Source organism: Sceloporus undulatus, chromosome 4, assembly GCF_019175285.1.
Source record: "Sceloporus undulatus isolate JIND9_A2432 ecotype Alabama chromosome 4, SceUnd_v1.1, whole genome shotgun sequence".
Taxonomy (NCBI): Eukaryota; Metazoa; Chordata; class Lepidosauria; order Squamata; family Phrynosomatidae; genus Sceloporus; species Sceloporus undulatus.
In genome coordinates this window covers 21,785,065-21,811,997 of record NC_056525.1, presented here as the reverse complement: position 1 = coordinate 21,811,997, position 26,933 = coordinate 21,785,065, and the positions used below count along the sequence as shown (strand labels likewise).

The 26,933-nt window shown below is 39.5% G+C and overlaps 1 protein-coding gene across 1 annotated transcript; it reads right to left on the bottom strand.

Annotated features, from left to right (window-relative positions):
- On the bottom strand, positions 1-26,933 carry CBLN4 (cerebellin 4 precursor). The gene is made up of 3 exons (XM_042466375.1): positions 26,373-26,933; positions 16,099-16,215; positions 1-2,371 (listed from the first exon to the last, which is right to left on the bottom strand). Exons 1-3 carry the CDS (start codon positions 26,652-26,654, stop codon positions 2,174-2,176), a joined length of 597 nt encoding a protein of 198 aa, XP_042322309.1. The 5' UTR covers positions 26,655-26,933; the 3' UTR covers positions 1-2,173.

The window sequence follows — 26,933 nt, the reverse complement described above, 5'->3', positions numbered from 1 at the left end:
GATAAGTCAGGTTTTTAAGCCATGTGATAAACTCCTATGTCACATAGTCCTATCTTGACCTCCCTAATGCAATTTGTGGACCCATGTGCAGTGAAGAAGGCTATCTCATTGCCCAAAGTAAAAATCAACTAGTGGTTGTTGGTAGTTCTTATGTCAGTGAGGTGGTGAATTTACTCCAGGTTTCAGTTCACATTTGAAAGGAACTATTCAAAGTGCTGAACACTATCCTCCAAAATGGGTTCAGCACATCTGATAGCTCATTTAAAGTTCAGATGAAAATTTGGATTCACTGCCCCATTAACATGGAAATTACCAGCAACCACTACATTCAAATGTTAGTCCAGATTATTTCTGTACCAGGAATAGGGAAGGAATATAGTCTTGTTATTTGCTCCTTCTTGTTCTTTGCCATAGAAAAATGTTTCATGGTGAAACTAGATCTGTGTGGAATCTGTCTTCATGTATATTTCTGTTGTAGGTCAGGGTAACACTAAGGGAACAGAAATGGGGGGGAGCAACACTCCTATTTATTCTTAAAATACGTGAGAGGTTTTTTGTTGTTTTTTAAATTGTCCATCAAAACACACAGAGAAACTAGTGGTGCTTTTTGTATACTGATTGCTTTCTGTACTTTGGGAGAGAGGAAAAGAAAAACCACAAACTTTTTCCTATGGACATTCTTTAACCTTGCATAAAATGATAAGTTGCTATCTGATAGCATCTTTTAAAAGAGGGGGAGGGTGATGCTTTTCTAGGAGCCCAAAGGTTAAGAAATACACTAACATATATTAACTTTTATTCTGTAACAGCAACATAATAAATAAATTTATGAATTCATATGGCCTTTACAAAAAGACAGAAAAGATATTGCACCAAGTTTGGGTACTGGCTATTTGGACTGAATATTTGATAAACAGATGAGGCGCTGATCTGTCAAAAGTTACCACATCTAAGTCCACCTGGTTTCAATGGAAGAATTACATCTGTGCTTAAGTCTTTTCCACTGAAACCAGTAAGACTTTAGGATTGCAATCCTATACAAACAATTCCTGGAAGAAAGACCCACTGAACTCAGAAGGACTTGCCTCTGAGTAGACATGCATAGGATTGCACTGTACAGTGCTTAACTTGGTCTGGACAAAGCCCACAATATCTACCTTCATTATATACATTTGTGGAGTTAAGGCAAAACCAGATGACACCACACACACAACAGAAGGCTTGAGAAACTGACATAATTAAAAACAAGGGGGCAGGATTTCCATCTCAGACGAATGAATTAGCTGTGTCTAAGGAATGAATCCCTTCGGTTTTTTAACAAAGTGGTTATTATCAATCACGTTAATTAAAGGTGAAGAACAAGTGTAATTTTCTTATGGAGCAAGGGTATTCCAGTGAGGTTTGCCAAAACAATCCCATTTAACCTTCGTAAGCATTATTTCCTACCATTATAATCTCTTCTTGTTACTAGAAAATACTTTCTGTAGAATATAAATTTGTTCAGTGTGCAAATAACATCCAGCCACGGCTCACAGATGTTCAGCAGGGTGGTCCTCTTTTGAGATTAACTAGTTGAAGGAAAACTTCTAAGTGATTCACCCACTGTACAAAGAGGAGTAATGAACTCAATCCTTTATCAATAACCATTATCTATTCCTTTCCAACTGAACAAAATGAATTTATGTTAATTTTTAGAGTGAGGGAAACAAAGACGTTATATAACTAATAGATCAATGAACAGTTCTTTGGCAGCTATGTATTAATCTTGATTGAAGACAGAACTCAAAGATTCTTAATTTACAGACCTGGTTGCCAGTCTTTTTAAAAATATAATCAGGATAGGGGGAGATAATGATTATCCACATCTCCCAAAAATCCAAGTCCTGTAAAGGAATTCAGAATAAATCTTGCAGGCAGCTTTATTCTGTAACATCAAGCATAGATATTTATTGTCTGCTTTAAGTCTTAATCCAAATGTACTGTATTTGAACACACAAACTTCGGTGCAATCCTAGAGGAGTTCGTATAGGGTCAAATGTTGGACAATAGAATCCATATTCACCCATGAGAAACCAAGAAAGAAAACATCAATCCAGAGGATGAGAAGATGATCTTCAAAGAACATAAGCATTGACTGGTCCACACTTGGGTGAATGTCACTGGGTAACTGACCTTACAGTGGGAAGACCAGGAAGCCAGAAAATGTAGAGTACTGCCATCCACCAACCAGATTACCTTTCTCCAGTTTCAGGTATACCTTATCTTCCTTGTCTAGATAGAGTAGGACTCCATTTGTGGCCGCTTCACGAGTAACATCTTTGTCTCCGGCAAAAGCAGAAATGACTGGCTTTCCATTTAGCATCAAGTTAACCTATAAGAAGAAAAGCACTGAAAAAACTCAAGTTAACAAAGAACCATATGACATGAATGAATTTAGGTCCACTAGAAGCCACATGGTATTTGGGGACTACAGTCAGTTTGCCACTCTTTCAACAACTGTTTTTAAAACAGTAGTAATTAAAAAAATGTGCCATCTGTTGGGGGCAAGGAGAGATAGCACAAAAATGTATTAGTGTACAAGTCTACCCACAACTTAGAAAATTGACTGGATTTGTTGAGAGTTCCTAGAATTCCCCCAATGGCGTGATCAGTAGCCATGTTGACTGGGGGATTCTTGGAGTGCTAGTCTAAGAAAGGCAATTTTCCAAGCTCTGCATCAACAACAGGTTTCCACTATGGATGAAAATGTATCTCTCACCTCTTGGTATCATGCATGGGTTGTCCTGCATCAGATTATTCCAGTCTAATATAGAGAATTACTAAAGTTTATTGGAGAAACAGCCCTTCCATAGTTTTCCAGTTAATTTGTCATTCCTCCACACACAAACACACACTTTACAAGTTACCGGTGCACTGTTTATGTGTAATGTATAAAGCCCTTTTCATTTGTTATGTCAGAATAGGATAGATGGATATATTTCAAAGGGAAGGGGTTATACTTTCAGATTCCTTCATCCCATATACCAACTTTCCAGTGTTGAGAAGGGAAGCAGGCCATGTGCATCACATTCTATTCAGTTGTACTCAGCTAGTAAACAACTGGAAGTTCTGTTTTACTACAGTTCATAACCACCAATGGTTCCACTTCTATTCAAGAGAGCACAAGCAGAAGCCTCCTATATATATCTACTTATCCAACAGCATATAATAAGAATGCATACTGATACATTTGATTGCCAAGATCCTATTGTGCTTAGTGTTTCTGACTATGTGCATGTTCACTTAAGTGCACTGGTGAACTAGTGAGTGTGGGCAAGGGAAGGAAAAGCTCAAAATCATTATCAGTGTCACGGAAAACCCAAATCTTGGAGAAATTTAGATGGGGAAAAATATTGAAAGGACCTGTAGCTTGCATGAATTGTGATCCATCAAGGCTAGCACAGCCAACCTTAAAGGCAAACCATGTATTGCCTGTAGCTTCAAAAATATCCTGTCCCCCTCTTCTGTCCTGGAACTGTGGTGAAACAGGCAAACAGTTGTATAAGGCCCCAGGCAGGTCACAATGCTTAGCTAAGAACTGAAGTTCACAACAGCCTTTTCCAAAAATATTTCATAGCAATAGATGTGGCTCTTCCAGGTAATGATAGAATCCAAAATGATTTCTAATCCATACAAATCTGACTAATGTTGTCTCTGCTAGATTCATATAACTTTTGCTTGAATAACTGATGCTCTGAATAGGTGACCCACACAATATCACAAGTGTGTGCGCACACACTTAAAGTCTAAGGTGTACATATATTATGTTGCTTCTCATCATTTGAATATGGATGAAAGCATAATGTGATGACTCACAGATGACTGGGTGAGCTGACATTATTGTAACACATCATTTTAGATTGTCTTTTAATCATTTACAAAGACTTTTATTTTTCCTGGCTGATTTTCAGTTTGTCAGGCTGAGTCGTTTGTCTTTTATCAACACAACTTGTCCTTGTCTAGTTTGCAGATTTTGATGTTAACACTTTGATTTTTGTGAATGGCTAAGATTGTTGTTATATTTTTATATTGTGACTTCAGTTTATATGAACTATGTTCTGTTTTATTTGTGTAATGAAATGGCGGGGTATACTTTTATGTATGAATAAAATACTCTGAGGTAATGAAAAGTACCATGCTTTGTCTCTTGTGTTTCATATGATATGATTTAGTCACAAGTGCAGACCTCATTTAACCCTACTTCAGTTCTTTTTCGTCTGACTCTTGGCAGATGTACCATTGGAAGGGACATCCTGGTGTCATGTAGTTCAACTTTCTTCCAGTATCCACATCTAAAGCATCACTGATAAATGACTATCCAAACTCTGTTTGAAAACCTCACAGGAAGGACCTCCCAACTACCACCTTCTGGGGTTTACATGATCCTTACATGGTCAAATGGCTATTATCATTAGAAAGTTCTTCCTAATTCTTAGTTGAAATTCCTCTCTAGTAGATTGAATCCATTGGTTTGAGGCCTGCCTGCTTTAGCAGCAGAAAACAAGCTTCCTTTGTCTCCTACAGGACTGACCTTACAGTGTTTGAAGATAGCTATCAAATATTTTTTCTCTCTCTTCCTTTCCCCAGGCTAAACACATCCAGCTCACTCAAATAGTCCTCATTAGTTTCTAGATACTGTATAGTCATAGAGTGTATCCACACAGCACAATTATAGCAGTATAATACACGGTTAACAATCTTGGCTTCTTCCTATGGAATCCTGGGATCTATAGAATATTTGCTTTTAGAATCATAGAATCATAGAATCGTAGAGTTGGAAGAGACCACTAGGGCCATCCAGTCCAACCCCCTGCCATGCAGGAAATCCAAATGCTTTTAGTAAGCATTCAGGCTTGATTTGCTCTATTCAGACATAACAAATAATCCCAAAGAGGCCTGTAATAATATAATAATAAATTCATAAGCATGCATCAGAAATTTGGAAAGTTACTTGTTTGGCTTACAATTCTCTGCATCTCTGGAGGATCTGGGAAATTCTAGTCCAAATGAATAATTTCCCCAAACTCTTGCATGTATGTATGTGTGTATCAGCCCTTAAGTCTAACAAAAGTCCTGCATTAGGAGAGTTGCCTCCAAAGGTGCTTACACTACATCCCTTACCATTGATAATCAGAAAATTTGCTATCATAAGTCACCACCAGGATTCTGGCCAACATAGATATTATTCAGAAACCTGAACCAGAAGCCTAGTGTATCAACAAAAACAATGGGATGCAAGTAACAGCAAGGCAAGAACATGGTATTCTATAGCAATGGTGCGGAAGGTGTGGTGCTTCAAATATTATTGACCTGCAACTCCCATCACCGCTAACCACTGGTTATACTATCTGTGGGTGATGGGAGCTGTGATCTGACAGAATTTAGAAGGCCTAGAATCCAAAACTTTAGAAATTTTCAAAGGCACCAACTGGACTTCTAGGTACACATTATCACCTTTTATCAAAATTCTGATAAGGATCTCAAAGGACAAAATATGACACAGAGGATCAAGACTACCACAGTTCAGTGGCAGAGTACAAATTTGCTTGAAGAATCATAGAACCAAAAGAACTATAGAGTTGAAAGTGATTCCAAGAGTTATTGACTGCCAGACTGCCAATACAGGAAACCTACCACTAGAGCATCCCTGATCAATGGACATTCAACTTCTCTTTAAAATCTTCAACCCCAAGGAAAAGCTCAAGTTTTATCTTGTATCTCCATCTGAAAGGATCAGATAATGGATAATGGAAAGACCCTGGTTTGTGACCCTAAAATGCTGCTCCCTGTTGATATTATTGTGACAGCTTCCTGTGTTTTGACATCAGGAAAGAAGGAAAAGTAGAATGAATACTAATAAATAATGGCTTCAGTTACTCTTTGAATGAAAATTTACATCATGACATGCAGGCAATCAGACAGCCCACTCTCAGATGGTTTATATACCACTGTTTGAAATCCAGGAAGGAGAACTTTGGCCTTGCAGATGTTTTGGACTTGAACTCCCATGATCCCTTACCATTGATAATTTTGGGTAGGGCTTCTGAGAGCTGAAGTCCAACACCTTTGGAAAATCAAAAGCAATACAACCTTTTTTGAGCTACAGTGGAATCATTGTGTCTTGCCATACTCAAAACAGCACTGCTGTGGGTACAGAATCCAACAGAAGGTCAAAACATCTAATCTAATTGAAACCTTCTAAGCTCTTGCCAGCAGATGGAAATATGGACAAATTAATTTTTCATCCTTCATGTGTGTGTTTTTCCCCTGACTTTTCAGTGGGAGTTCCTTTTAAAAATGGAAACAAAATGAGACAGAATTAATTTAAACTAGCTCAAGCATTGATCTACAGTAAATCAGGGATGGCAACTATGCAAGAAGCAACCTATGCCCACAGAGATCACAATGGCTCATGCTAACAATTTCTAGTGCCCTGGAAGTGACATCACATCACTTCTGTTCACTATTTTAGGCTGGGGAAGAAGGGTGGAGGATTCTTGCAGGCAGAGGACTGAAGCTGCTTAGTTGGTGTTTCCTTAAGTTTGGGGTCAAAATAAAATCACCCCCAAAATCCATTTTAAAAAAGTAAGTTCTTGGAGATTGGTAACTCGGAGGGCTACATAAGTAGGGTTCAGAGACCACATGGCCTGTACATTTCTCATCACATTTCTAAATGTTTCTCCCTATTGAAGGCATGGGTAGGGACTGGAAAGGCAATAGATTCATCTGATCCATGTGGATTCAGGAGACCCTCTGTCCTCACTGTCTCCACCCACTGCTCTCTTCCCCATCCATGATTTCAGAACCAGCTGCAATGGCTGTGAGGGAGGTGGTGGGAAATCTGGATTGGATCTTACTCTCTGAGGCTGGAGTTTGGCCAGAGGAGATTTCCATTTAATCCTAAGAACCCACAAATGACTCCCTGGAACCACAGGATGGCCTACTTAGGCTACATCCTATCTTCATTTACTAGGGAGCAAGACCCATTGAGTTCAATGAGATTTATATCTGATTAGACATATCTACAATTGCACTAACAATTGGGAAGCTAGTTGTAAGGAATTGGCTCATGATTCAATTGAATTATTTCCAGATCTCATACAAGGTGCAAACATTGTTGAACTTCCTGGAAACAGTGATAACAGCAACACGAACATCAACATATTATGGGATTGGAAAATTGCCCAGAAGGTCTAACAGAGTCATATTTAATTTCAAAATGGCATTTATTTCCATTTTTGAAGGTGAGAAATTTAACTGGAAGGAAAATAAAATGTCTAGCCAAAAGGATAATATTCCTTTAAAGAGGAAAAAAAAAGCAGCAATATAACAGATGTTAAAATAAAATGTACACCACTGATTACAAAAGGCACACAAAAAGGCCAAAATGTGTTGATGTAGTTGTGTACAATAGTCAGCTATAAAAGGCAAGAATGTAAGACTTTCCTGATGAAGAAAATAAAGAAAGCACAAACTCAGGGAAGCCAAATGTAAAAAGACTGAGGAACAAATACTAAAGGTATATCAACTATTTTCAGAATCTAAATGCATCAGAAGTAGAAAACCAGGCAGATAAATTATAGGTCTGTTAGATGACAAAGATGACAATAAATGGGGCAAAATGGGGTGCCATTTTGCACAGATGCTGTTGTTGCTTCGTGCACTGCAGAACCTGGCAGGAGGTTGGATTAGAAGTCCTCCTAGGTCCCTTCCAACTCTATAATTTGATGAATTCTTTGCATCTCTCTTGACTGCAGATGATGATAGGATGCATGACCTCACCTGAACTAGCTTTGAAGTTATAATGGCCTTCACTGAGGCCATCAGGTCTCACAGCCCTGTGATGGGAGTTTGGTTCTCAAACATTTGTACCCCAGATGTTTTGATTTTCAGCTCCCAGAAAGTCCAGTTATCATGCCAATGGACAAATCTAGGAATTTAAGGCTGAAAGATCTGGAGGACCAAAGGATAAGAAACACTATCATAACAAAGGCACATCAAACAGCAAGGATCTGCCATCTGTACTTGGTGGTGCTTTTCCATCTGGGCTTGGACCCTCCTTTCCATGCAGAGAAGCCCACTTCCCTATGAATAAATGCTATAAGCCCTCTGAAGATGTAAAAGTGTCCTCTCTTACACTTGCTGCCTTGCCTGAAGTGGAAAAGGTGACAAAAAGTTAGTGCACACAAATAAGACCTCGTAAGGCTGGTGCCACACTCCACAAGGCTAATGATAGCTTCGTTGTCACTATTCAGGGATGGTGGATCACCAGGTTATTTCTGAAAGGCCTTATGAGACCTGTTTCCATTATAACTTGCCAAACCCTACTGCATTCAATTCTCTGTATTATCAGCTTTTGTTTTGTTGATTCACTACTGGTTTTGGAGTAGAAAAAGAAAGAGATCTCCATAACCAACAGGGAAGGAAATGAATTTCACTCCTGTTTGTATTTGCCCCTCACATCATGTATCAGCCCACCACTCTGTCCTCACTGTATTTTTTTTATTGTGTTTTTAATAGATGTTTTAATTGTAACTTGTTTAATCCTTTTTTAAGGGGGGGAATTGGGGACACAAATTTGTAAATGTGGATGTTAATGTGCTGTAAGCCGCTTTGATTGTCTTGTCACAGAAAAGTGGGATATAAATAAAAGTTGTATTTATTTATTATTTTAGTATTTTTCTGAATACATTGCAAATACAGTGGTTTCCATGTCAATGTAGTAGTGAATCCACTATGGAGATTTGAAAGGAACTACCGAAATGACCCAACATCTATGCCCAAAATAGATTCAGCAACTAGCCCAAATTCAGATTAAACCCAGAATATTCATCACTCAAATGGCACAAGTGCCACCACTGAGTGTAGTGCAGAGGAATGTTTTCATGGAAAACTTAAGTCAGTAACCTAGACATGAATCATATTGCCTCAAAGCCCAGATTACAGGTGATGCTAACTGTATTATTAGCAAGTATGTATGTAACTGATGTTGTAGTTGTCTGCCATCAAGTCATACCTGATTTATGATGACCCTAAGGTAAACCTATCACTGGGGTTTCTTGGCAAGATTTATTCAGAGAGGGTTTGCTATTGTTTTTCTGGCTGAGGCTGAGAGAGTGTGACTTGCCCAAGATCACCCAGTGGGTTTCAGTGGTCAAGCAGAGATTTGAACCCTGGACTCCCAGAATCCCAGTCCAACATTCAAACCATTACATAATGCTGGCTGCCATGTATGTAATTACTATCTTTAAAAAAAATAACAAGTGTAGGGATTTTCACCAGAATACAGTACAATGTATTCACTACACTGTGTGAAGGAAGAGGAGGTTTAACCTTTTCTTCCCCACCTGTAATTCTGACCAAAATCATGTTCCTTCAACAAAGCCATTCATCAGGGTGGGGGGGGGTGTCTCACTGACACCATATTCAGCTCTCTACAAACATAGAACCCCAAGAGACTGAGGATATCTGCCACTATGTAAAAGAAACTTTATAGAGAAATGTTTACTCCCAGAGGCACCTAAATACAAGCAATCAAAGAGCTACCAGTGTGTGTATTTGAACTATGATTAGCAGCACATCCTCAAATTAGTAGCTATATCCTCCTAAGTCAACTCACCATCAGTTGACTTAGGAGAGACATTTCACTCTTTTAGAAGGGAGAATGACTTGCAGAAAGGCCAGGGAACTATCAAAAACAGTATTATGGGGGGTAGCCATCCAGGGAGTCCCAAATATCTATATTGGGACACCAGGAGGGCCAGATTTGGCCCCAACATCTGAGGTTCCCCGCCCCTGTTTTTAAGCCTAAACCCGGAAAATAGTGGGTGGAAGAGATTGCTTAACCGTTTCACCTCTTGTCATTTCCAGTTCAAAACTCCTTCCTTAAATACATATTCTCCCTTATTGCTTTTGTTCAGCCTCAGGGGAAGGCAATGGCAAACCTCCTCTGCATAACTCTTGCCAAGAAAATTCCATAAGTCAGAAACTACTTGAAGTCACACTACCACCATCACAATAACAACATCATGAGTGGGAAAATATAGCTTAGCCATAAAGTTCTTAGAAGAACAAACAGTAGGAACCCTGTCAGATGGGTTTAAAACCCCATCTTACCTTTCCCGAACTCAGTGCTAATTCAGGAAGTGGCTGGGTCCTATCACACATATATCACTACCAAATTGCCAACCAAGGCCATTCTAATAATAATAATAATAAAGATTTATTTCTAGCTCGCCCAATCACAAAGAATCTGGGTGGGTTACAACAATAAAATACATCAAATTACAATAGAGTTAAAAAAAATCAAACTTTATTCCTGCCCCCACATTCCCAGTACTAAAACAGAATTAAACAGTAATAGTATAAAAACATTAACATTCTAGATGCAGCCCAGATCCTGTAAGCCACTTTGATGGCGATTTTTAGCAGTTGGAAGCTTCTAAAAGGGGCTGCTGAAGCGGCTTATAGGATCCAGGCTGCATCCGGGACGGACCCAGGTGGCAATCTGGTGGCAATTTATGTGTGGTAGGACCTGGCTGCCTCCTAAATTAGCACTGAATTCAGGAAAGGTAAGCCGGGGTTTTGACCCATGCGATAGGGTCCTAGGTCTTGAAAGGATTTATCAATACCTTGTCTAACTTCCACCTCACGGGTTATTTTGCTCTTTTTCACAACCTCCAGAGCAGATGTTGCTTTACAGACACTGAAAAACACTCATTTGAAGAAGACAGACCTCTGTCTGACCTCTAGCTTGACACTAACATCAGTAATCTTCAAACTGTATTTAGAAAGTGCAGTTGGCTCACAGATGCTATGATCCAGTCCTATATCATGCCACTAACTGATGCAGTTCCTCCTTTGAAACCATGGGTGGGGAATCTTTGGTTCTCCATCTGTTTTGGACTCCAAATCCCAGAATTTCCAGCCAGTAGCAAGAGTTATAGTGCAAAACATGGAGAGAACCAAACATTCCCCAACCTTTGAAACAGGAATTATATGATCAGCTAAGAACCTTATCATATGGAAGTAGGTCTCACTCTACTCTGCAAATATGTTCATTCAACAAAAACCCTCCATGTAACAGAGCAAGAAAATATATAAGCTGTTTATAGCCATTCATTTCTCCTGACATTCCCACTTCCTTGTCCTAAATTAATCTTACTATTTTCTTTCAATCTTTGAAAGAAATGACACTGAAGTAGAAGCAAAGGGGCATTTTTAATTTTGTATCATAGTACACAACGACATTTTAGCAGCCCAAGAAGCTTCTCAACTTGGCATCTCTTGCAGTACCCACACTCTGACTGTGGTAAAGCATTCCACATTTATATTGGTGCCACAAAGAAAGCTCTGTTACCTGTAACCACCATCCCAACTTTATGAAGTATGAAGACATGCAACAGGGCTTCCTCTGTAGACTTCCAGGTTCATATGAGAGGAGGCAGTCTTTCAGATATACTGGTCCCAGACAATTTAGGGTTTTGTAGATCAAAACCAGGTTTCAGCTTGGAAGCCAGTATAGCTCTTGCAAGACCAGTATTATATGGTTCCTGAAATGTACACCTGACACTAGTTTTGTGTGAGTCTGGTGCATTTTGCACTACCTGAAGCTTCTGGACACTTTTTAAAAGCATCCCCATGAACAGTGCATTGCAGTAGTCTATTTCGGAGGTTACTGAGGCATGAACCATTTGTGGCCAAATATGCCTTTAAAAAATGTTTTATTATATTTTTGTACCTGTTCCTTTTTGGTTAAACAATTGTACTTTGACAAACAGCTTATAAAACACAAAAATAAAGGGCAAGAGGGTGCCATGCTCTGCTTGTTTTATTTAAAAAGTGGAGAAAGTTATTTTTTTAAAAGTGATGTGTTATGTACCTCACTGGAAAGCACAAAAACCTTGATACCATTAATATTACAACAACGATTTACTTCTTGTTACTTTTTCCTTTTTGATGCTTTTAAAATCTATCTTAAAAAGTGAGATTATGGTATGGGGTTAGGAGGGAATTCCCACTAAATATTCCAAGGAATTATTTTTGACCCCCAAAGATAAAGGACGGCTGCCAGACTTACCTGGCGAGCCGCGTTGCCGCCGGGGAGGCCGTGCTGGCATCATGCTGGGGACTTTGGTCCTCACCGCACCCCAGCATGCTTTGCTGAGGCACGCGATTGGCTGCTGAGGGGTCCAGGGAGGGACTACCAGCGGAGAGGCCGCTCCTACCTCTCGGAGGACCTCTCGCTGGTTGCTCCTTCTGGTCCTTCAAGGCAGCTGATTGGTGCTGCCTTTGAGGGGGAGGAGCAACATTTGCACAGCTCCTCCTTTAGCCTGGGCCTATATAAGGCCACGTGGCCCAGCGTTCGGGACCATTTTAGCTCAGCTCCCCGTTCCCCTCCCTCCCTAGGGTTGGTGTTTTGCTAGTCACAACCAGGGGTGGCAGCATAGGCCAGGATCTGGGGGGGGGGGAGTGGTCTCCAGGGCTGTGAAGCACTGGAGTGGGAGTCCTTGGGGACCTGGGTACGCTGAGTGGATACGTTGTGGCCATTGCAGGGGTCATAACGTTATTGCGTGGCCTGGTGACTAGGGGCTCATGGAAATACATGCAATCTGCTGGTTGCTAGATGGAGTTACATAGCCCCTAGGTCATCCCAACATCAGGCCTGGCCCAGGCCGTTGCAGTTATCGAACAACTGGGGTGTCGTTTGATTTTCCAGATCCTGACCTCATGCTATGTGCCAACCCTATTCTGTTTGCTGCTTGCTTTAATAAAGTTGTGGCCCTTCTTTCAACTATGCTTATGTGTTTATTGTGGCGGTGCCCCTCCCAGGCAATAAAAAAAATGCTGCATCTTACACAAGAACCTAGTAATTTTGTTGAACATTACATAATTTCCAAAGGAAATTTGTCAAGTCCTTGTTACTTCCCACAGGGTAATGTGTTTCAAGTAACATTGCTACTTTTAATGCTTTACATTTCAACTCTAGTTATTTATTCCAAATGCATAAGACTCATGTGTATATTGATTCTGAGTATGAAGTTTCCATTCATCTGCCATGACCCATCCACTATGATTTTGTCAAATTTGTTTGTTATCCACTGGTAATCTCTTGTTTAGACTTCTGTAATGAGCTCTACATGGGGCTACCTTTGTACCAAGTTTGGAAGCTTCAATTAGTTCAAAATGCAGCAGCTAGATTGGTTACCGGAGCATTGAGGGTTGACCATATGACCAATATTAAAATCTCTGCACTGGCTGCCAATTAGCTTCTGGGCACAATACAAAGGCCTGTTACAGACTGCCAAAATAAAGCTGCTTCGGGTCTCTTTGGAGGTATGCAATTTAAATGATGCATGCATCCTAAGAATCCGGAAGCTGCACCAAAGCTGCACTCCGGTGCTTAGGAATGGAGTGTGGCTTTGGCACAACGTCCGGACTCTTAGGACCCATGCATCATTTAAATAGCATACCTCCAAAGAGACCCGAAGCAGCTTTATTTTGGCAGTCTGTAACAGGCCAAAGTGTTGGTTATTACCTTTAAAGCCCTAAATGGCTCGGGCTCAAGTTACTTGTGGGAGCACTTCTCCCTACATAATGCGCCCTGCACTCTTAGAACATCTGGGAAGAAATCACAAGACTACGTAAATACCAGGCTAGTGACCACTTCCCACAGAGCATTTTCCACCATGGCCCCCAAGTTGTGGGATGATTTGCCAGAAGAGATCCGTCTCATTACCACCTTGGGTGCTTTCAAGAAGGCACTGAAGACAGATCTCTTCTGGTGAGCCTACCCACTAAACCTGCTGTAAAATTCTCACCTCTGTCAGTATTGTATGTTTTTTATGGAGAGCTGACCAGCTGTATTGTATTGATAGTAATGTACTGTATATATATTTTTATGCTATGTATTTAATATTGTTGAAATATGTGTTTTTATTGTTGAAATTTGCTGGCTGCTGTAATCCCGCCTCGATCCGCAGGGAGAGGCAGGAAATAGAAATATGTTATATTATTATTATTATTATTATTATTATTGACATGTGAATAAATATTAACATATATTTTTGCTTACAACAGCAGGGAAGTGCAATGAATGCAAGGGATCAATTTTCTATTTAAGATCCTCTGGAGCCCAATGGATTGCCACAACCCCCAGAAAAGAAATGAAAATCAGATGTGCCCTTCTGGCTTTGAAAAATTATTATTTTCTTATGTTAAATAGCACAGAAATGCAGAAGAAGCAATTCACTCTTTAAATTTTGCTAGGAAAAGGGTGGTCCAACGAATCTGGACTGGTTGGAAGGCCACGCTTTGTCCACCTCACCTTAGATGTAAGTCAGTGTCAATCCCCAATAGCATTTGATTTGAAGTTTTCCTGCCAACATAGTCTTGGAAAGGGGCCATTGTGTTTAAGGGCCCTGTTGGATCAGACTAAAGGTCTAACACCTAGACTAGTCCAGCATTCTGTGCCCACAGTAGCCAGCCTCATGCCTTTGGGAAGCTAACAGTAGCACCCTCCTCCTTATGTTCCTCAGCATGTATGAATCCAGAAGCTGCTATTGCTATGAATTTACCAATTTTAATTTATACCCAGAATAAGACTTTTCTTTATTTTCATTATGAATCATGGACATATGGGATTATATTGACAAGCTGGAACATGTCCAGAGGAAGGATGGCTAAGATGGTCAAAGGGCTAGAAAACAAGCCTTACACATAAGATATGCAAAGGAATATTGTAGCACTTTGAGACAAAGGTTCAAAATATACTGCAGAAATCATCCTGGTTGAGGCTGCTTTAACTGCCCTGGTTCAGTGCTAGGGAATCCTGGGAATTGTAGTTTATTGTGGTGCCAGAACTCTCTGACAGAGAAGGCTCAATGTCTCACAAGATTACAGTTCCCAGAATTTCCTAGACTCGAGCCAGGGCAGTTCAAGTGATCTCAAACTGGATGATTTCTGCAGTGTGTTTTGGACCTAACTGAGTGAAACACACTGTAGCATAAGATTTCATAGACATGGTCTTTGAAAGTTTGTGTTAAAATGTTTTTTCACTCAGTTAGTCTGAAAAGTGTTATAAGATCCCTTTGCATACTGATATTCCCAGACTAACATAGGTATCTCTCTGAATTCTACCACTCAGGGTATGCTTATCTTGGAAAAGAGAAAACTAAGGTATAAGCTGCACTGCAGAAATAATGCAATTTGACACTACTTTAATTGCCATGGATCCATCTTATGAAATCCTGGGAATTTTAGCACCAGAGCTCTCTGACAGAGGAGGTTAAATATCTCACTAAACTTCACATCCCAGAATGGCATAGCATTGACCCATGCAGTTAAAGTGGTGTCAACATGTATTTTTTCTGCAGAGCAGATTAGACCTGAGATGTGGCATGATAGCAATTTATTAATAGCTAAAGAAATGTCATGTAGAAATTGAATCAAACCATTTTGTGCTCCTCCAGAGATTAAGATACTGACTAATGGAGTCAAATTACAAGAAAAGAAACTCTGCCTAAACATTATGAACACTTTCTTTGCAGTAAGAGCTCTTCTACAGTAGAACTGACTACCGCAGAAGGAGGTTGTAGATTTTCTTTGGTTTCTCATTCCTGCACAGCAGAGGGGTGAACTAGATGGCCCTTGCAGTTCCTTCCAGCTCTAAGATTCTATTATTCTATCATTCTAAACTCACTGATTTCTGGTGGATTGTGCTCAGACATAGACAATCTCCAAGGAGAATTATTTTTTAAAAAAGTTGTATCTTGTAATTTGAAGGTAAGATTTTTTTATTATTATTACGAACTTTCCAGGCTGTATTGAGGTATGAACACTTTTAAGAACCTCCCTGAAGTCCATCTGAATTTATTACAATGAGCTTTTTACTTCTGCATTTTAATACTGTATTTTTACAAATTTTGGTGTGATTCCAACTCATCAACACTGTTCCATTCTGTTTAGCATACTTATTTTTCAGCCACTAGCCAACTATCCAAAGCAGGAAGGAAGGAAATATTTTTAAAAGACGTTTTCAAGTGCTTTGAATCAACATACCTGGATTGTTTGGCTCTGATAGACTTTGATTACATGAAAATTAAAACTGTAAATTCCTTTTCTTGGTGCTACAAAGACAGACTCCAATGTAAAGAAATTTCCCACATTTACTAGGATCTACAAAATAAAAAGGGAAAATGTGAGTTAGTGCAGTCATTTAGTATTCTGGAAAATAATAGTACTAACTTCAATAAACACAAGATATATCACCAGGTTTATTCACATCTAAAGTTGAAGTGTGTGCTTTAAAAAATACCCCTCCCCCCTCAAAATTGTTGTTACTAATATATGGAACATAAAATGACTATTTGCTGATGCAGAAAATATTTATTTTTAGCAAGATTAAACTGGCCTTGAAATGTCTTTCTAAGGCAGAGGCTGTATGCATTCTGAATTCAGGGGAAGTCTCTTTGGAATTGCTAGGGCTTCCTTCTGAAATTGTCTGAATATAAGCACACTGCATGGACTTTGTATTCTATGTTCCTTATTTTTCCCCAAAGCTCTTGCTGAGTTTGAAGCACTAGTCGCCTTTACACAGTGAGTGGGATTACTTGTGTATTTCAAAATCCCTTTGTCACACAGTTCTCAAAGCACTCTGGTGACACAAGCTTCACTAAAATAACCAAGCAGACACAAAGAGAGCATGCAGAACACCAAGCATCACATCAGCAAAATGTCAGCAGCACAAAGGTGTGATGTTACACCAGCGCTACAATGGTGCAATGCAAGACCGCTGGCAATGCAAGATCAAATGCCAGAACCATTGCAAATAAGCAGACTTGGTTAAGGCACACAACTGAGATATCGTGAACTAGGCACTTGTCCTAGAGAGGAAGATGCATTGTTGTCCATGGAGCATAGGTGTAAATCAGATGGATCCCAAAGTGAAAGAGAGCATCATCACATCTGTATACCCACCACTAAACACATACATATAGTATCATTACATGTCTATCTGACCAGTACAGGTGTATTTGTATGTCCCTCAATCCTTCCATACCTTTTTCAAATTCTGTGCATTTCTTCTAAGCTTGCTATGTGAAATAAGAAACAGGGTCCTTGTACCTTTAATAGTTCTGTAGCCTTAGAGAATCACAATGACAAACCATCTCTGAATGTGAAGTTGAAGGTTTTCATGGCTGGCATCCATAGTTTTTTGTAGGTTTTTCAGGCTATGTGGCCATATTATTGAAGAGTTTATTCCTGATGTTTCACCAGAATCTGTGGCTGGCATCTTCAGAGAATGCTGGCATGGAAAAGAGTTGGATGTATATATATAATGTGTGACCCTGGGTAGGAAGGAGTGATTCCCATGTTAATCTGTGTATTGTTCTGTTGTTGATGGCAGGGGCTCAAGGTGGGAGGATATGCAAAAGAGGATTATTGGTGATCACTGTCTGCTGGGAAAGCCCCTGACTCTGGGTGGTTTCTCATTTGCATTTGCCAAGTCCTGATTTTGCTATTTTTCAGGACTGGTAGCCAAACTTTGTTCACTTTAAAGGTTCTCTGAATAAATCTTGCAAAAAAAAATTATGATAGGCTTGCCATAAGTCAGAATCTGACTTGAAGGTACATAACAACAACAACAAAAAAGAGAATTTCAATAGGTGAGGCTTGTATGACAAGGAAGACCTGCTGACATTCCTTCTTTTATACAATCATTAAAGGAGACTTGATCCATATTTTACCTGAGAACCTTAGGTTCTTTGCATGTATACATCTGTAAAGACATATATTCCAGCATGGCAAGGGGTTGGACTGGATGACCCTTGTGGTCTCTTCCAATCCTATGATTCTATAATTCTAGGATTGCAGTCTCCAAGACATGATTCCAGGTGTACATATAATAGTGTTGTTGTGATTTGTTATATTTACATCTCCAAGGAGCTCAAATGGTGTGAAGTAAGTCAGGCTGAGAGATAGTGACTGGTACAAAGTCACCGAGGGGGCTTTGTCATCAAGTGACAATTTGAACCTAGATCTCCCAAGTCTTAGTCCAGCATATGTGATCATTTCCTACTTTGTATATGGTATTGCTACATGTGAGCCATTTGAGTATTAATTTTTCTAACATTGCTCTATTTTCTTGTGATCTTAGGAATGAAGGTACAATATTTATTTATTCAAAACTTCCAGTTAAACATGGTTTCTCCACTCTCTGTCATGAAGAGGATGGCTCTGCATTTAGCTGCCCTTTCTGTTAAAGTGGAATGCCTATTTGTATCACAGTGTGACATCTGCATGAGACCAAGCAAAGGGATCTTCTAAATCAAAGTGAATAATTATCATGTAGGGGGTCTATGGGTATATTCATAAAGAAAGGGGCATAGTCCTTTGGTATTTTTTTCAGACATCTATTCTGGCTGTATTCTGTATTCTGTAGCTGACTGTGGGAATCCCATATACTAGGCTGGTTTGTTAGAACAAATAGGTACAATCCACAGAAGGTCAGGCTTGTTTAAGCACTATTGATTTTAATGGAATTTATTGCTCAGTCCTAAACACAGCCCTTAAAAATTAGCCTCATTGATTTTAAGAGGAAGTATGCTTTCCAATAAATGCCTTGCAGCTGCGTTCTTTAACTAAACAATCAAGTCTATTGATTTCTATGAGTCTCAAGCACACCTTACCCTAATCAAGGAATTGCTTTTGATCTTTATACCCCTTAATTCCTTGGGTCCTGTTTAACGTAGGGAACATTTGCTTCCTTCAGTGTCTTCCCATACCCTTATAGCCACAAATGAAACTCTGGCCTGTTCCAGACTGCCAAAATAAAGCTGCTTCGGGTCTCTTTGGAGGTATGCTGTTCAAATGATGCATGCATTCTAAGAATCCGGAAGCTGCACCAAAGCTGCACTCCAGTGCTTAGGAATGGAGTGTGGCTTTGGCGTGACCTCTGGACTCTTAGGACCCATGCATCATTTAAATAGCATATCTCCAAAGAGACCCGAAGCAGCTTTATTTTGGCAGTCTGTAACAGGCCTCTGCTTTTTATTTAGATGTGAAGTGTATCCATGCTACAGAAATAGCAATGTGATACAACTTTAATAGCCATGACTCCTTCCTATGGAATCCTGGGATCTGCAGTTTTGTGAAGCACTTTGAATTCTCTACTGTGGTCTCTTGAGATAACAGCTTTAGATTTCTCTGGGCATAGAATCTTACTATCTCAGAAGACTACAAATTCCAAGATTCCATAGGATAGGGCCACAGTCAATAAAATAGTACCAGAGTGCTATAACTGTGTGGTGTGAACACACCAAAATTCTCACAAGGCACACAGAAGGGCCCTTTGAGGTTTTAAGACCCACTCTTCTAAGAGTGCTCTTCTACAGATGGATTTACTATCTTCTTCTCTCACTCTCCATCAGCAAATGATTTTTTTTTTTTTTACTTCAATAGATTCTGGATTTGGTAGATGTTGTGACTGGTGTTCTCCTGAAGACCTGGTTTAGAGTGTTTCATTTTTCTTGTAGATTTGGTTGGGTATTATTGTTATCATCATTGTGCAATGCATACTGTTGTTTCAAGTGCCTGTTAATTAGGATAGGAAAGCAGGGAGAAAGGGAAGACATGATTTTAACTGCATGGTTTCTGACACAACATCTGTCTAACGCACACACAAATACACAGAGAGAGAGAAGGCTCCCACAGCTGACTATAGTCTTTTCTGGCTAGCTTTTCCATACTCCATGATCAAGGCATTCTTCTTAAGAGTTAATCACATGGAAGGAATTTCTCTTAATTTCGAATGAAAAGGAAGTGAGGTCAGAACGAATTTACGCAAATTCGAATTGTGTTCAAACTGACTTCCCATTGCCCAAAAATAGCTTGCCATTGCCCAAAATTGCATGTGATCACCTCTCACACAATAACGTGAAACCCCATGATTGCATTCGGACTGACTTCCCATTGCCCGATATTGCGTGTGGTAGTCTATCATGCAATAACATGAAACCCCATGATTGCGTTTGGATTACCATTGGATTATATTTCCAATTTCCCTTGTCTGATAACGTCCTTAGTCAAGCTACTTTACTGGATCATGACTGGATGTCATCAGTATATTTAGGGTGGTAGAATTAAAATGCATTAACACCAGACTAGCTTTGGGATCTTTGATCTGGTTTCAATAAGAGGATTTGCGATTCAACCTAGGAAGAAAAAGAGATGGGCCCTTAATGAAAGGTAGGGACCCTTATTGGGCCTTTAATGAAAAGTATGGGCCTTGAAGGGATAAGTACAAAAGGCTCTCTCCTCTGGCCCTTGTAATTCTAGCACTGCATAATGTCTACTCACCTGCCATTTTTGGCTGGAAGAAAATTATTCTTAAACAAGGCCCTGTTTTCAGAGATTTCTCCAAATGTTTCTGTTTACCCTATTAGGATTTGGAATCCAGCATCTTATATTGCCTTACTTTTAAAAAGAGATCATTCACACAGAAATGACTCCATGCCAAAAGCCATCCTGTTTTGTCCCATGGTGAGAGTGCCTATGCATAAATAATAAAATTTAGGGTATCTGCATCAAACTGGATTGTTTTAAACTAGAAAGGGTTTAATTCCTAAATGAAGATGCACTTGAGTCCCACTGCCACAGTGCCAGAGGTTTTTGGCCTGAAACTTGCAGAATCTCCCAGCCAGGGACCTGTCATGCCCATATTTCAGCAACAACTTCGGGATCTTAGGACTTATTTCCCTCTCTCTGCTTTTTAAAATTTCTGATAATGAAGTCTTTGTTTAAAATCTCATGCCATGAACAGCCCTGGAGTTTCTTTAAAAAAAACAACAGTCAGATAAGTAAAGTTGAGACATTAATTGCATGTCTGTACCCTCACCTTCTTATCTTCTTTTGTGAACAAAACTCTCTTTTACATTTTGCTTATGATTTATCTTAATTCCAAACAAAAGAAGCAGTGAAAATTGCTTTACTGTATTTGGGGGTGGTACAAACAGGGTGTGTGTGTGTCAGTCTTGCTCTCTCTGAACAGTTTTCTTTCATTTCAGATTTTTTTTCATCCCTGTTAATGAAGGGATATGTGAATTGTGGTAATCAGAAATGGACTGAACCAGTCTACACTAACCAAACTCAATGAGAGCTTTTTTCCCCCTCCCATCATGAAGAGGGCTGTGTTCTACCTGCCTGTTATGCAGATGCTCAAAATGAAGAGCTTGTCAGGGGGGAAAGACTTGCAAGAAATAAGCCATCAAGAACTTTTCCTGCCTCATCTAACAAATCTGCCATTGTTTATTTTTATACATTTTAAATATATATATATGTATGTATGTATGTATGTATATCTCAAGTTCTTTACAGTGAATTTATGAACAAAGCTGAAATTTGAGAAAGTTGTTATCAAAAGATGTAAAGATGGACTAAAGAAAATTCTCACCTATTCTCAGTTGGATCCAAGACCCAGCTTTTTTTATTATAACAGTAATCAAACAGAAACAATAGTCCCTATGACACTAAGATGCCACTTGCCGACCTGCAGACTTTGATCAGTTTATTCTTCAGTCTGTTTGTTCTGAGAGTCTGTATATACATTTAGGGTTCCTATCATCTGTACCAGACATGAGTGAGTGGGTGGATTATGAATTTTGGTAAATTCTCCAAAAACGACCCAAATAAAATTATCATAATGTTTGAAATTCTCCCCTTGAATTCCTAGGTAATAGTATGTCTTCTTTTTCTTTTTGTTTTGTTTTGTTTTAGTATTATCTATGACTCTTGTGGCTTAACCATGTACCCCTCACTTTAAAAATTTCACCTTTTCTCAAACTGTGTACATGTAAATACACTGAGGCTGTGTGTATGATATTGTAATTTAAAGGTATAATTTACTAGTTATTTTGTGGCAGACCTATTACCATGATGTTCAGTGATATACAGGAATTATGATTAATGAGTAACATTAGTATAAAAATCATTGCTAAAGATTCTGCATGCTGTGGAAAGGGAGGAGGTCAATGGTGGGGCAGTGACAACATGAGTTACCACATCAGGTGACAGCAACCCTAGTGACGCCACTGCACCATAGATGGATTTGTGTACATCTATTCCTCTGCTGTGGCCTCCTTCTTTTGTCTCCCTTGGTCAAAAATCCAATCCTATTCCCATTTACTTGGAAGCCAGTCCCATTGAACTCAGTGGGTTTTACTTCCAAATAGGCATGTATAGAATTGTGCTGTCAATATGCCATATCAGTGTAATATTTCATAACATATAATTACTAAGAAACTAAGCTAAGGATCAGCCAGTGCTTGGTTTTGATCTCACCTCTGCTACAAACTCATCAGGTAAACCCAGGCGAACTACACCTTCCCATTTGCAGTGTGAGGATGATAATACCAACTTGCCCTGCAGAGACATTGTCAGGATAATATCTGCAAAGTGGTTTCATCCTCCCAAAGCTTAGCCTATTATTTCCTATCTTACTGCTTTTTTGCATGAATTTATAATTGATGCAATTTTGTTGTAATTGCATTTTATGATCATATGATCATTTCTAGAGTCTCCTACTGTGTACTGCCCTCTTGTATTTTGATTTAAAAAATCCACTTGTAAATGCAAAAATCTTTAATGAATTAGTAAATTAAAAGTAACGTTTAATTTGCAATACTACAATTCTTCTGCATGACAGTGCTGGTTAGCTAACGAACTGTTCAGCATATACTGATGCAATAATAATAATAATAATAATAATAATAATAACAACAACAACAACAACAACAATATGGCACATCATTTGCACTTGAGTCTGAGGCCCTATCTGTACAGAATCTTATATGGAAGGCTGAAAATGTGTTGTGCACTGAAAGCTAACATGCTATGCTAGAAGGTCCACTGATGTGATATAGTACAAAGCAGCTTCATCACATTATGTCATCTGCAAAAGTCCAGAGGAAATCCTTGCAGGTATTCTACCTTGATCATTCTTGGGAAGCAGCTCACATTTTAGACAGAAAAATTTACTGTGAGGTGACACAATACAGGTGAAAATGATCAGTGATTCATCTCTCCTTTATTGCACTTCAGTCTTAATCTTATTTGCATCTTTTCATTGGAAAGTCAGTGGATCTTACTACTGGGTATATCTTATTTCTAAGTAGGCATTAATTGAGTTGCACTGTAAGGCACAGTTACTACTGCAAGCTAACAAAGGAAATTAATAGAACTTCTGTGCAAAGACATGTGTTTTCAGATTTGTTCATGTGGGGATTGATTGCTGTCAGTGGGAGAAAGAAGTATGTTTTACTTGCAGGAATCAGTGTATGTTGACTTCTCTTGTTCAGAGTGCAATTTCTTGTGAAGACAAGACATATGAATGCAGATAAGTGGGTTGTTTCTCACAGGAACAAAGGACATTAAGGAAGTAGTAGGAAGAGAAGCAATTAGTTATGTTTCAATTTTTCTGATGCACAGCTGGTGGAGGAATTTTTTAAAAAAATTCAAGACTTGTAATATGTGCCTGAAGGGGAAGGGGTATTATGTCCTTCACTCTATCCCCATAGATACAGGCAGCTGTATGATGCTTCAGCCATTTCCAAGTCTCTTACACATCCACCTGTCTCCTGGCCTCTCGGAAAGGTTAATGGTAGTGTGACTGAGTGAGTGACAAGATTCCCAGAACTCTTCCTAGTCACAAGGGAGATTAAAGCTCCATCAATCTCTCTGTGAATATACTTTGAAAGACTAAAGAGTAACTTATGGGGCTTAATGAAACCATCTGGCTAATATTTGCAAAGGCAGGCTCCTCTAACTGCTCTCATGTGTAATGAGAAGGAGGGGGTGATAAGAGAAAATAGCTGATGGTAGAGTTCTACACAGTTCCCAAGAAGACACATCCATTTCAAATTGGAGCTGACACGACATAATTGCAGCACCGCTCTCTCCACTCACCCCACACTGCTACACATGGGTCCAATCCAGCCAAAACCGTATCTTTAGAAATTTCCTGTACTTCAGTGGCAAGAACTAACACACATTCTTAAAATTTCCATTGAAGTAAATTGACTTTTAAAAAGAAGTGACAGGCTTGTACACTAGATGGAGTATATTTTATTTCCTCTGCTGGAAAAGTAATCATTCATATCTACAAAAGACTTATTTAAAATGATTGTGAATAGCCTTGGTTGGGTGAGAAAATGAATCACTGTTTCATTATTTGTTCATAAAAATAATTTTTGATGTCTATCCCTGAAGGTTAGGATGAATGGGCAGAGATAAGAGAAGTCTTTCCTATACTGAAAAAAATTCTGCAGTGGTCTAACGAAGGTGTGACGTGTTCTTCACAAGAAAATGTCTTTTTACCCATCAACTAGTGTTAGCATGTCTTTGTTTGCTAACTGCACTCATGTTATATCCACATCTTTATTGTTGCCATTGTAACTGCTCCACAATAAGTAGATGGTGTAATGTGAGATGCATTTGAATTCCACTTAGGAAAGTGGGCACCTTATAATGTGATAAAAGGTTTGAAGTGCTAGGAAAAGATGAGTGCAAACCAAATAGAAATCTTCCAGGGAGTTAGAAATTATTGTTGCACATTGTGCTCTCATCCCCATCACAGCTTGGAATGTTAAACTCTTTCCCTACAGAGATGTGAATCATCTCTGAAAGACTGCAATCTCTTGCATAGTCATTTTGTAACACCCACTTGAACTCAAGGGACCTGAGTCTGGGTAAATATTCTCAAGAGTAGGCTGAAAGGGTAAAGAAACAATATAACTCCTATATTCTCCCACTGCCACAGATTCCAGTAACGTCCAGTCACCTAAATGAGCAGCAGCATCCTTTCTTAATCCCAGATATCACGAACTTGATTTAAAATAATTAGAAAGTAGACTAGTTGGAATGTAGGTGTTAGACACACATCATTTCTATGGCTGAAACTTAAATAACCCACTGTGAGCTTCTAGTATAGAGTGGAAAAGCAGAAATCAAAATCTGTAAGTAACAAAACAAGTAGATGAGATCTCAAAGCAAAGCCCTCGACCCACTTCTGTGTACAGGCTTATGGTTAATTCAGCCCCAAGAGAGTGGTGGGCTTTTTAAAAAAAAGAAAGAAAGAAAAGAGCACATTGACCAAGTGTTTCCACCACAGTTTTGTAAGTTTCAGCCCCTCGCCTTCAAAGCAGCAGGAAAGAGTTCACAGATCAGCTCCCACTTGTTGATTCATCCCTTCTCCCCTGAACTGGTCTTAACCAGCTTCCTCCCTACCTGTCACTTCAAATCTTGTCTGCAAGTTAGAATGGCAATAATAGTAGTAATATTAATAGTAATAATCAGCCTGGCACCCTTCCAAGGTTTCTAAAATGAGTACCCAGCTTGTTGGGGGCAATTACTTGGCTTGGCTTCATCCTTTTTCACTTGCTGCACATACTCCTGGAACTGCCTCCCTGAACATCTACAGACTATCTCTTCTCTTACTAGTCTAAAATCTGAATTAAAGACTTTCTTGTTCTCTAATGCATTTGGAAGCGTATTTTAATATTGTTTTACAATTTTATATTTGATTGTATGTAGTTGCTGTTTTTGCAGTTTGTATTGTAACTGCATAACTTGCTTAGTTTTGCACACTTTATATTTTATGGCTTTTATATTTTACACCATTGGCAACAGGTGACATGCTGTTTTGACGGTGTCTGTAAAGTGCCATGTGAATTTATGCCTCTGTATTAATAATAATAATAATAATAATACAGTTGTAAACCACTTAGAGCCTGCTTAGTGTGGTATGAAGCAGTGTATAAATGTTGCTTTATCATTTTATATTTGATTCTATGCATTCGTTGTTTTTGCAGTTTGGGTTGTAACTGCATAACTTGCTGAATTTAGGACAGTTTCTACTGCATGGCTTTTAGATTGCACACCATTGACAACAGGTTATGGAGCCTGTAAAGTGCCATGCCAATTTATGGTGCCATATAAATAAACATTAATAACAATAATAATAATATTGTAAACCGCTTAGAGACTGCTTAGTGTGGTATGAAGTGGTATATAAATGAAGATGCTCTTTATGAAGTCGTTCATGGCCGGCCTCTATAGTTGTTTTTTGTGGGTTTTTTGAGTTAAGTGGCCATGTTCTAGAAGAGTTTGTCCCTGGCTGGCACCTTTGGAGAAGCTGCTATTGTTACTGTTCATCATCATCACCATCATCATCACCATGAATGAATGAAAAGGAATAAAACAAACCAATTTCCTTTTCTGCCAGAAAATAATTCAAAGGCCCTTCCTTCTCAAAGGGAAGAGGCTCTTCTTCCATTTACCTGATCGAAGTAGATGATCCTGGTCTTGTTGCTCATCTCGGAGGGCTCGTGGTTGGTACTCCTGACCGCCGAGAAGGCAACCTTGGAGTTGGCTGCTCGCACGGAGATCCCCAGGGGCGAGGACGAGGAGCCCTTGGTGTCGGTGGCCGGGTTGGAATCGCAGACCACCAAGCATTTCCCTTCCAGGACGATAGGCTCTGTATCATTTTGCGAAAAGATGGGCAGCGCCAAGGCCAAGAGGACGGTCAGCACCAGGGACAGCGCTCTGGTCGAAACGCCCATGGTTCAGCACCAAAGGAGGCAATCAAAGACACAGAGCAGCAGCAGAAGCAGCAGCCAAAGGGACCCAACTCACTCTCTGGCACACCAACACACCAACGGCTGCCAACGCATCAGCCAGAGCTGCTCTTCTCCTGCGCCTTTCCAGCATTCCCAGAGACAAACAGAGAAGGGGAAAGTCCTGGCTTTGGTGTGTGCCTCTCTTGTTTCTTTTTTCTCCCCCCACCAAAAAGAGAGAGAGAGCGATCCTCTTGCCCAAGGCAGGGCTTCCCAGTGACCTCT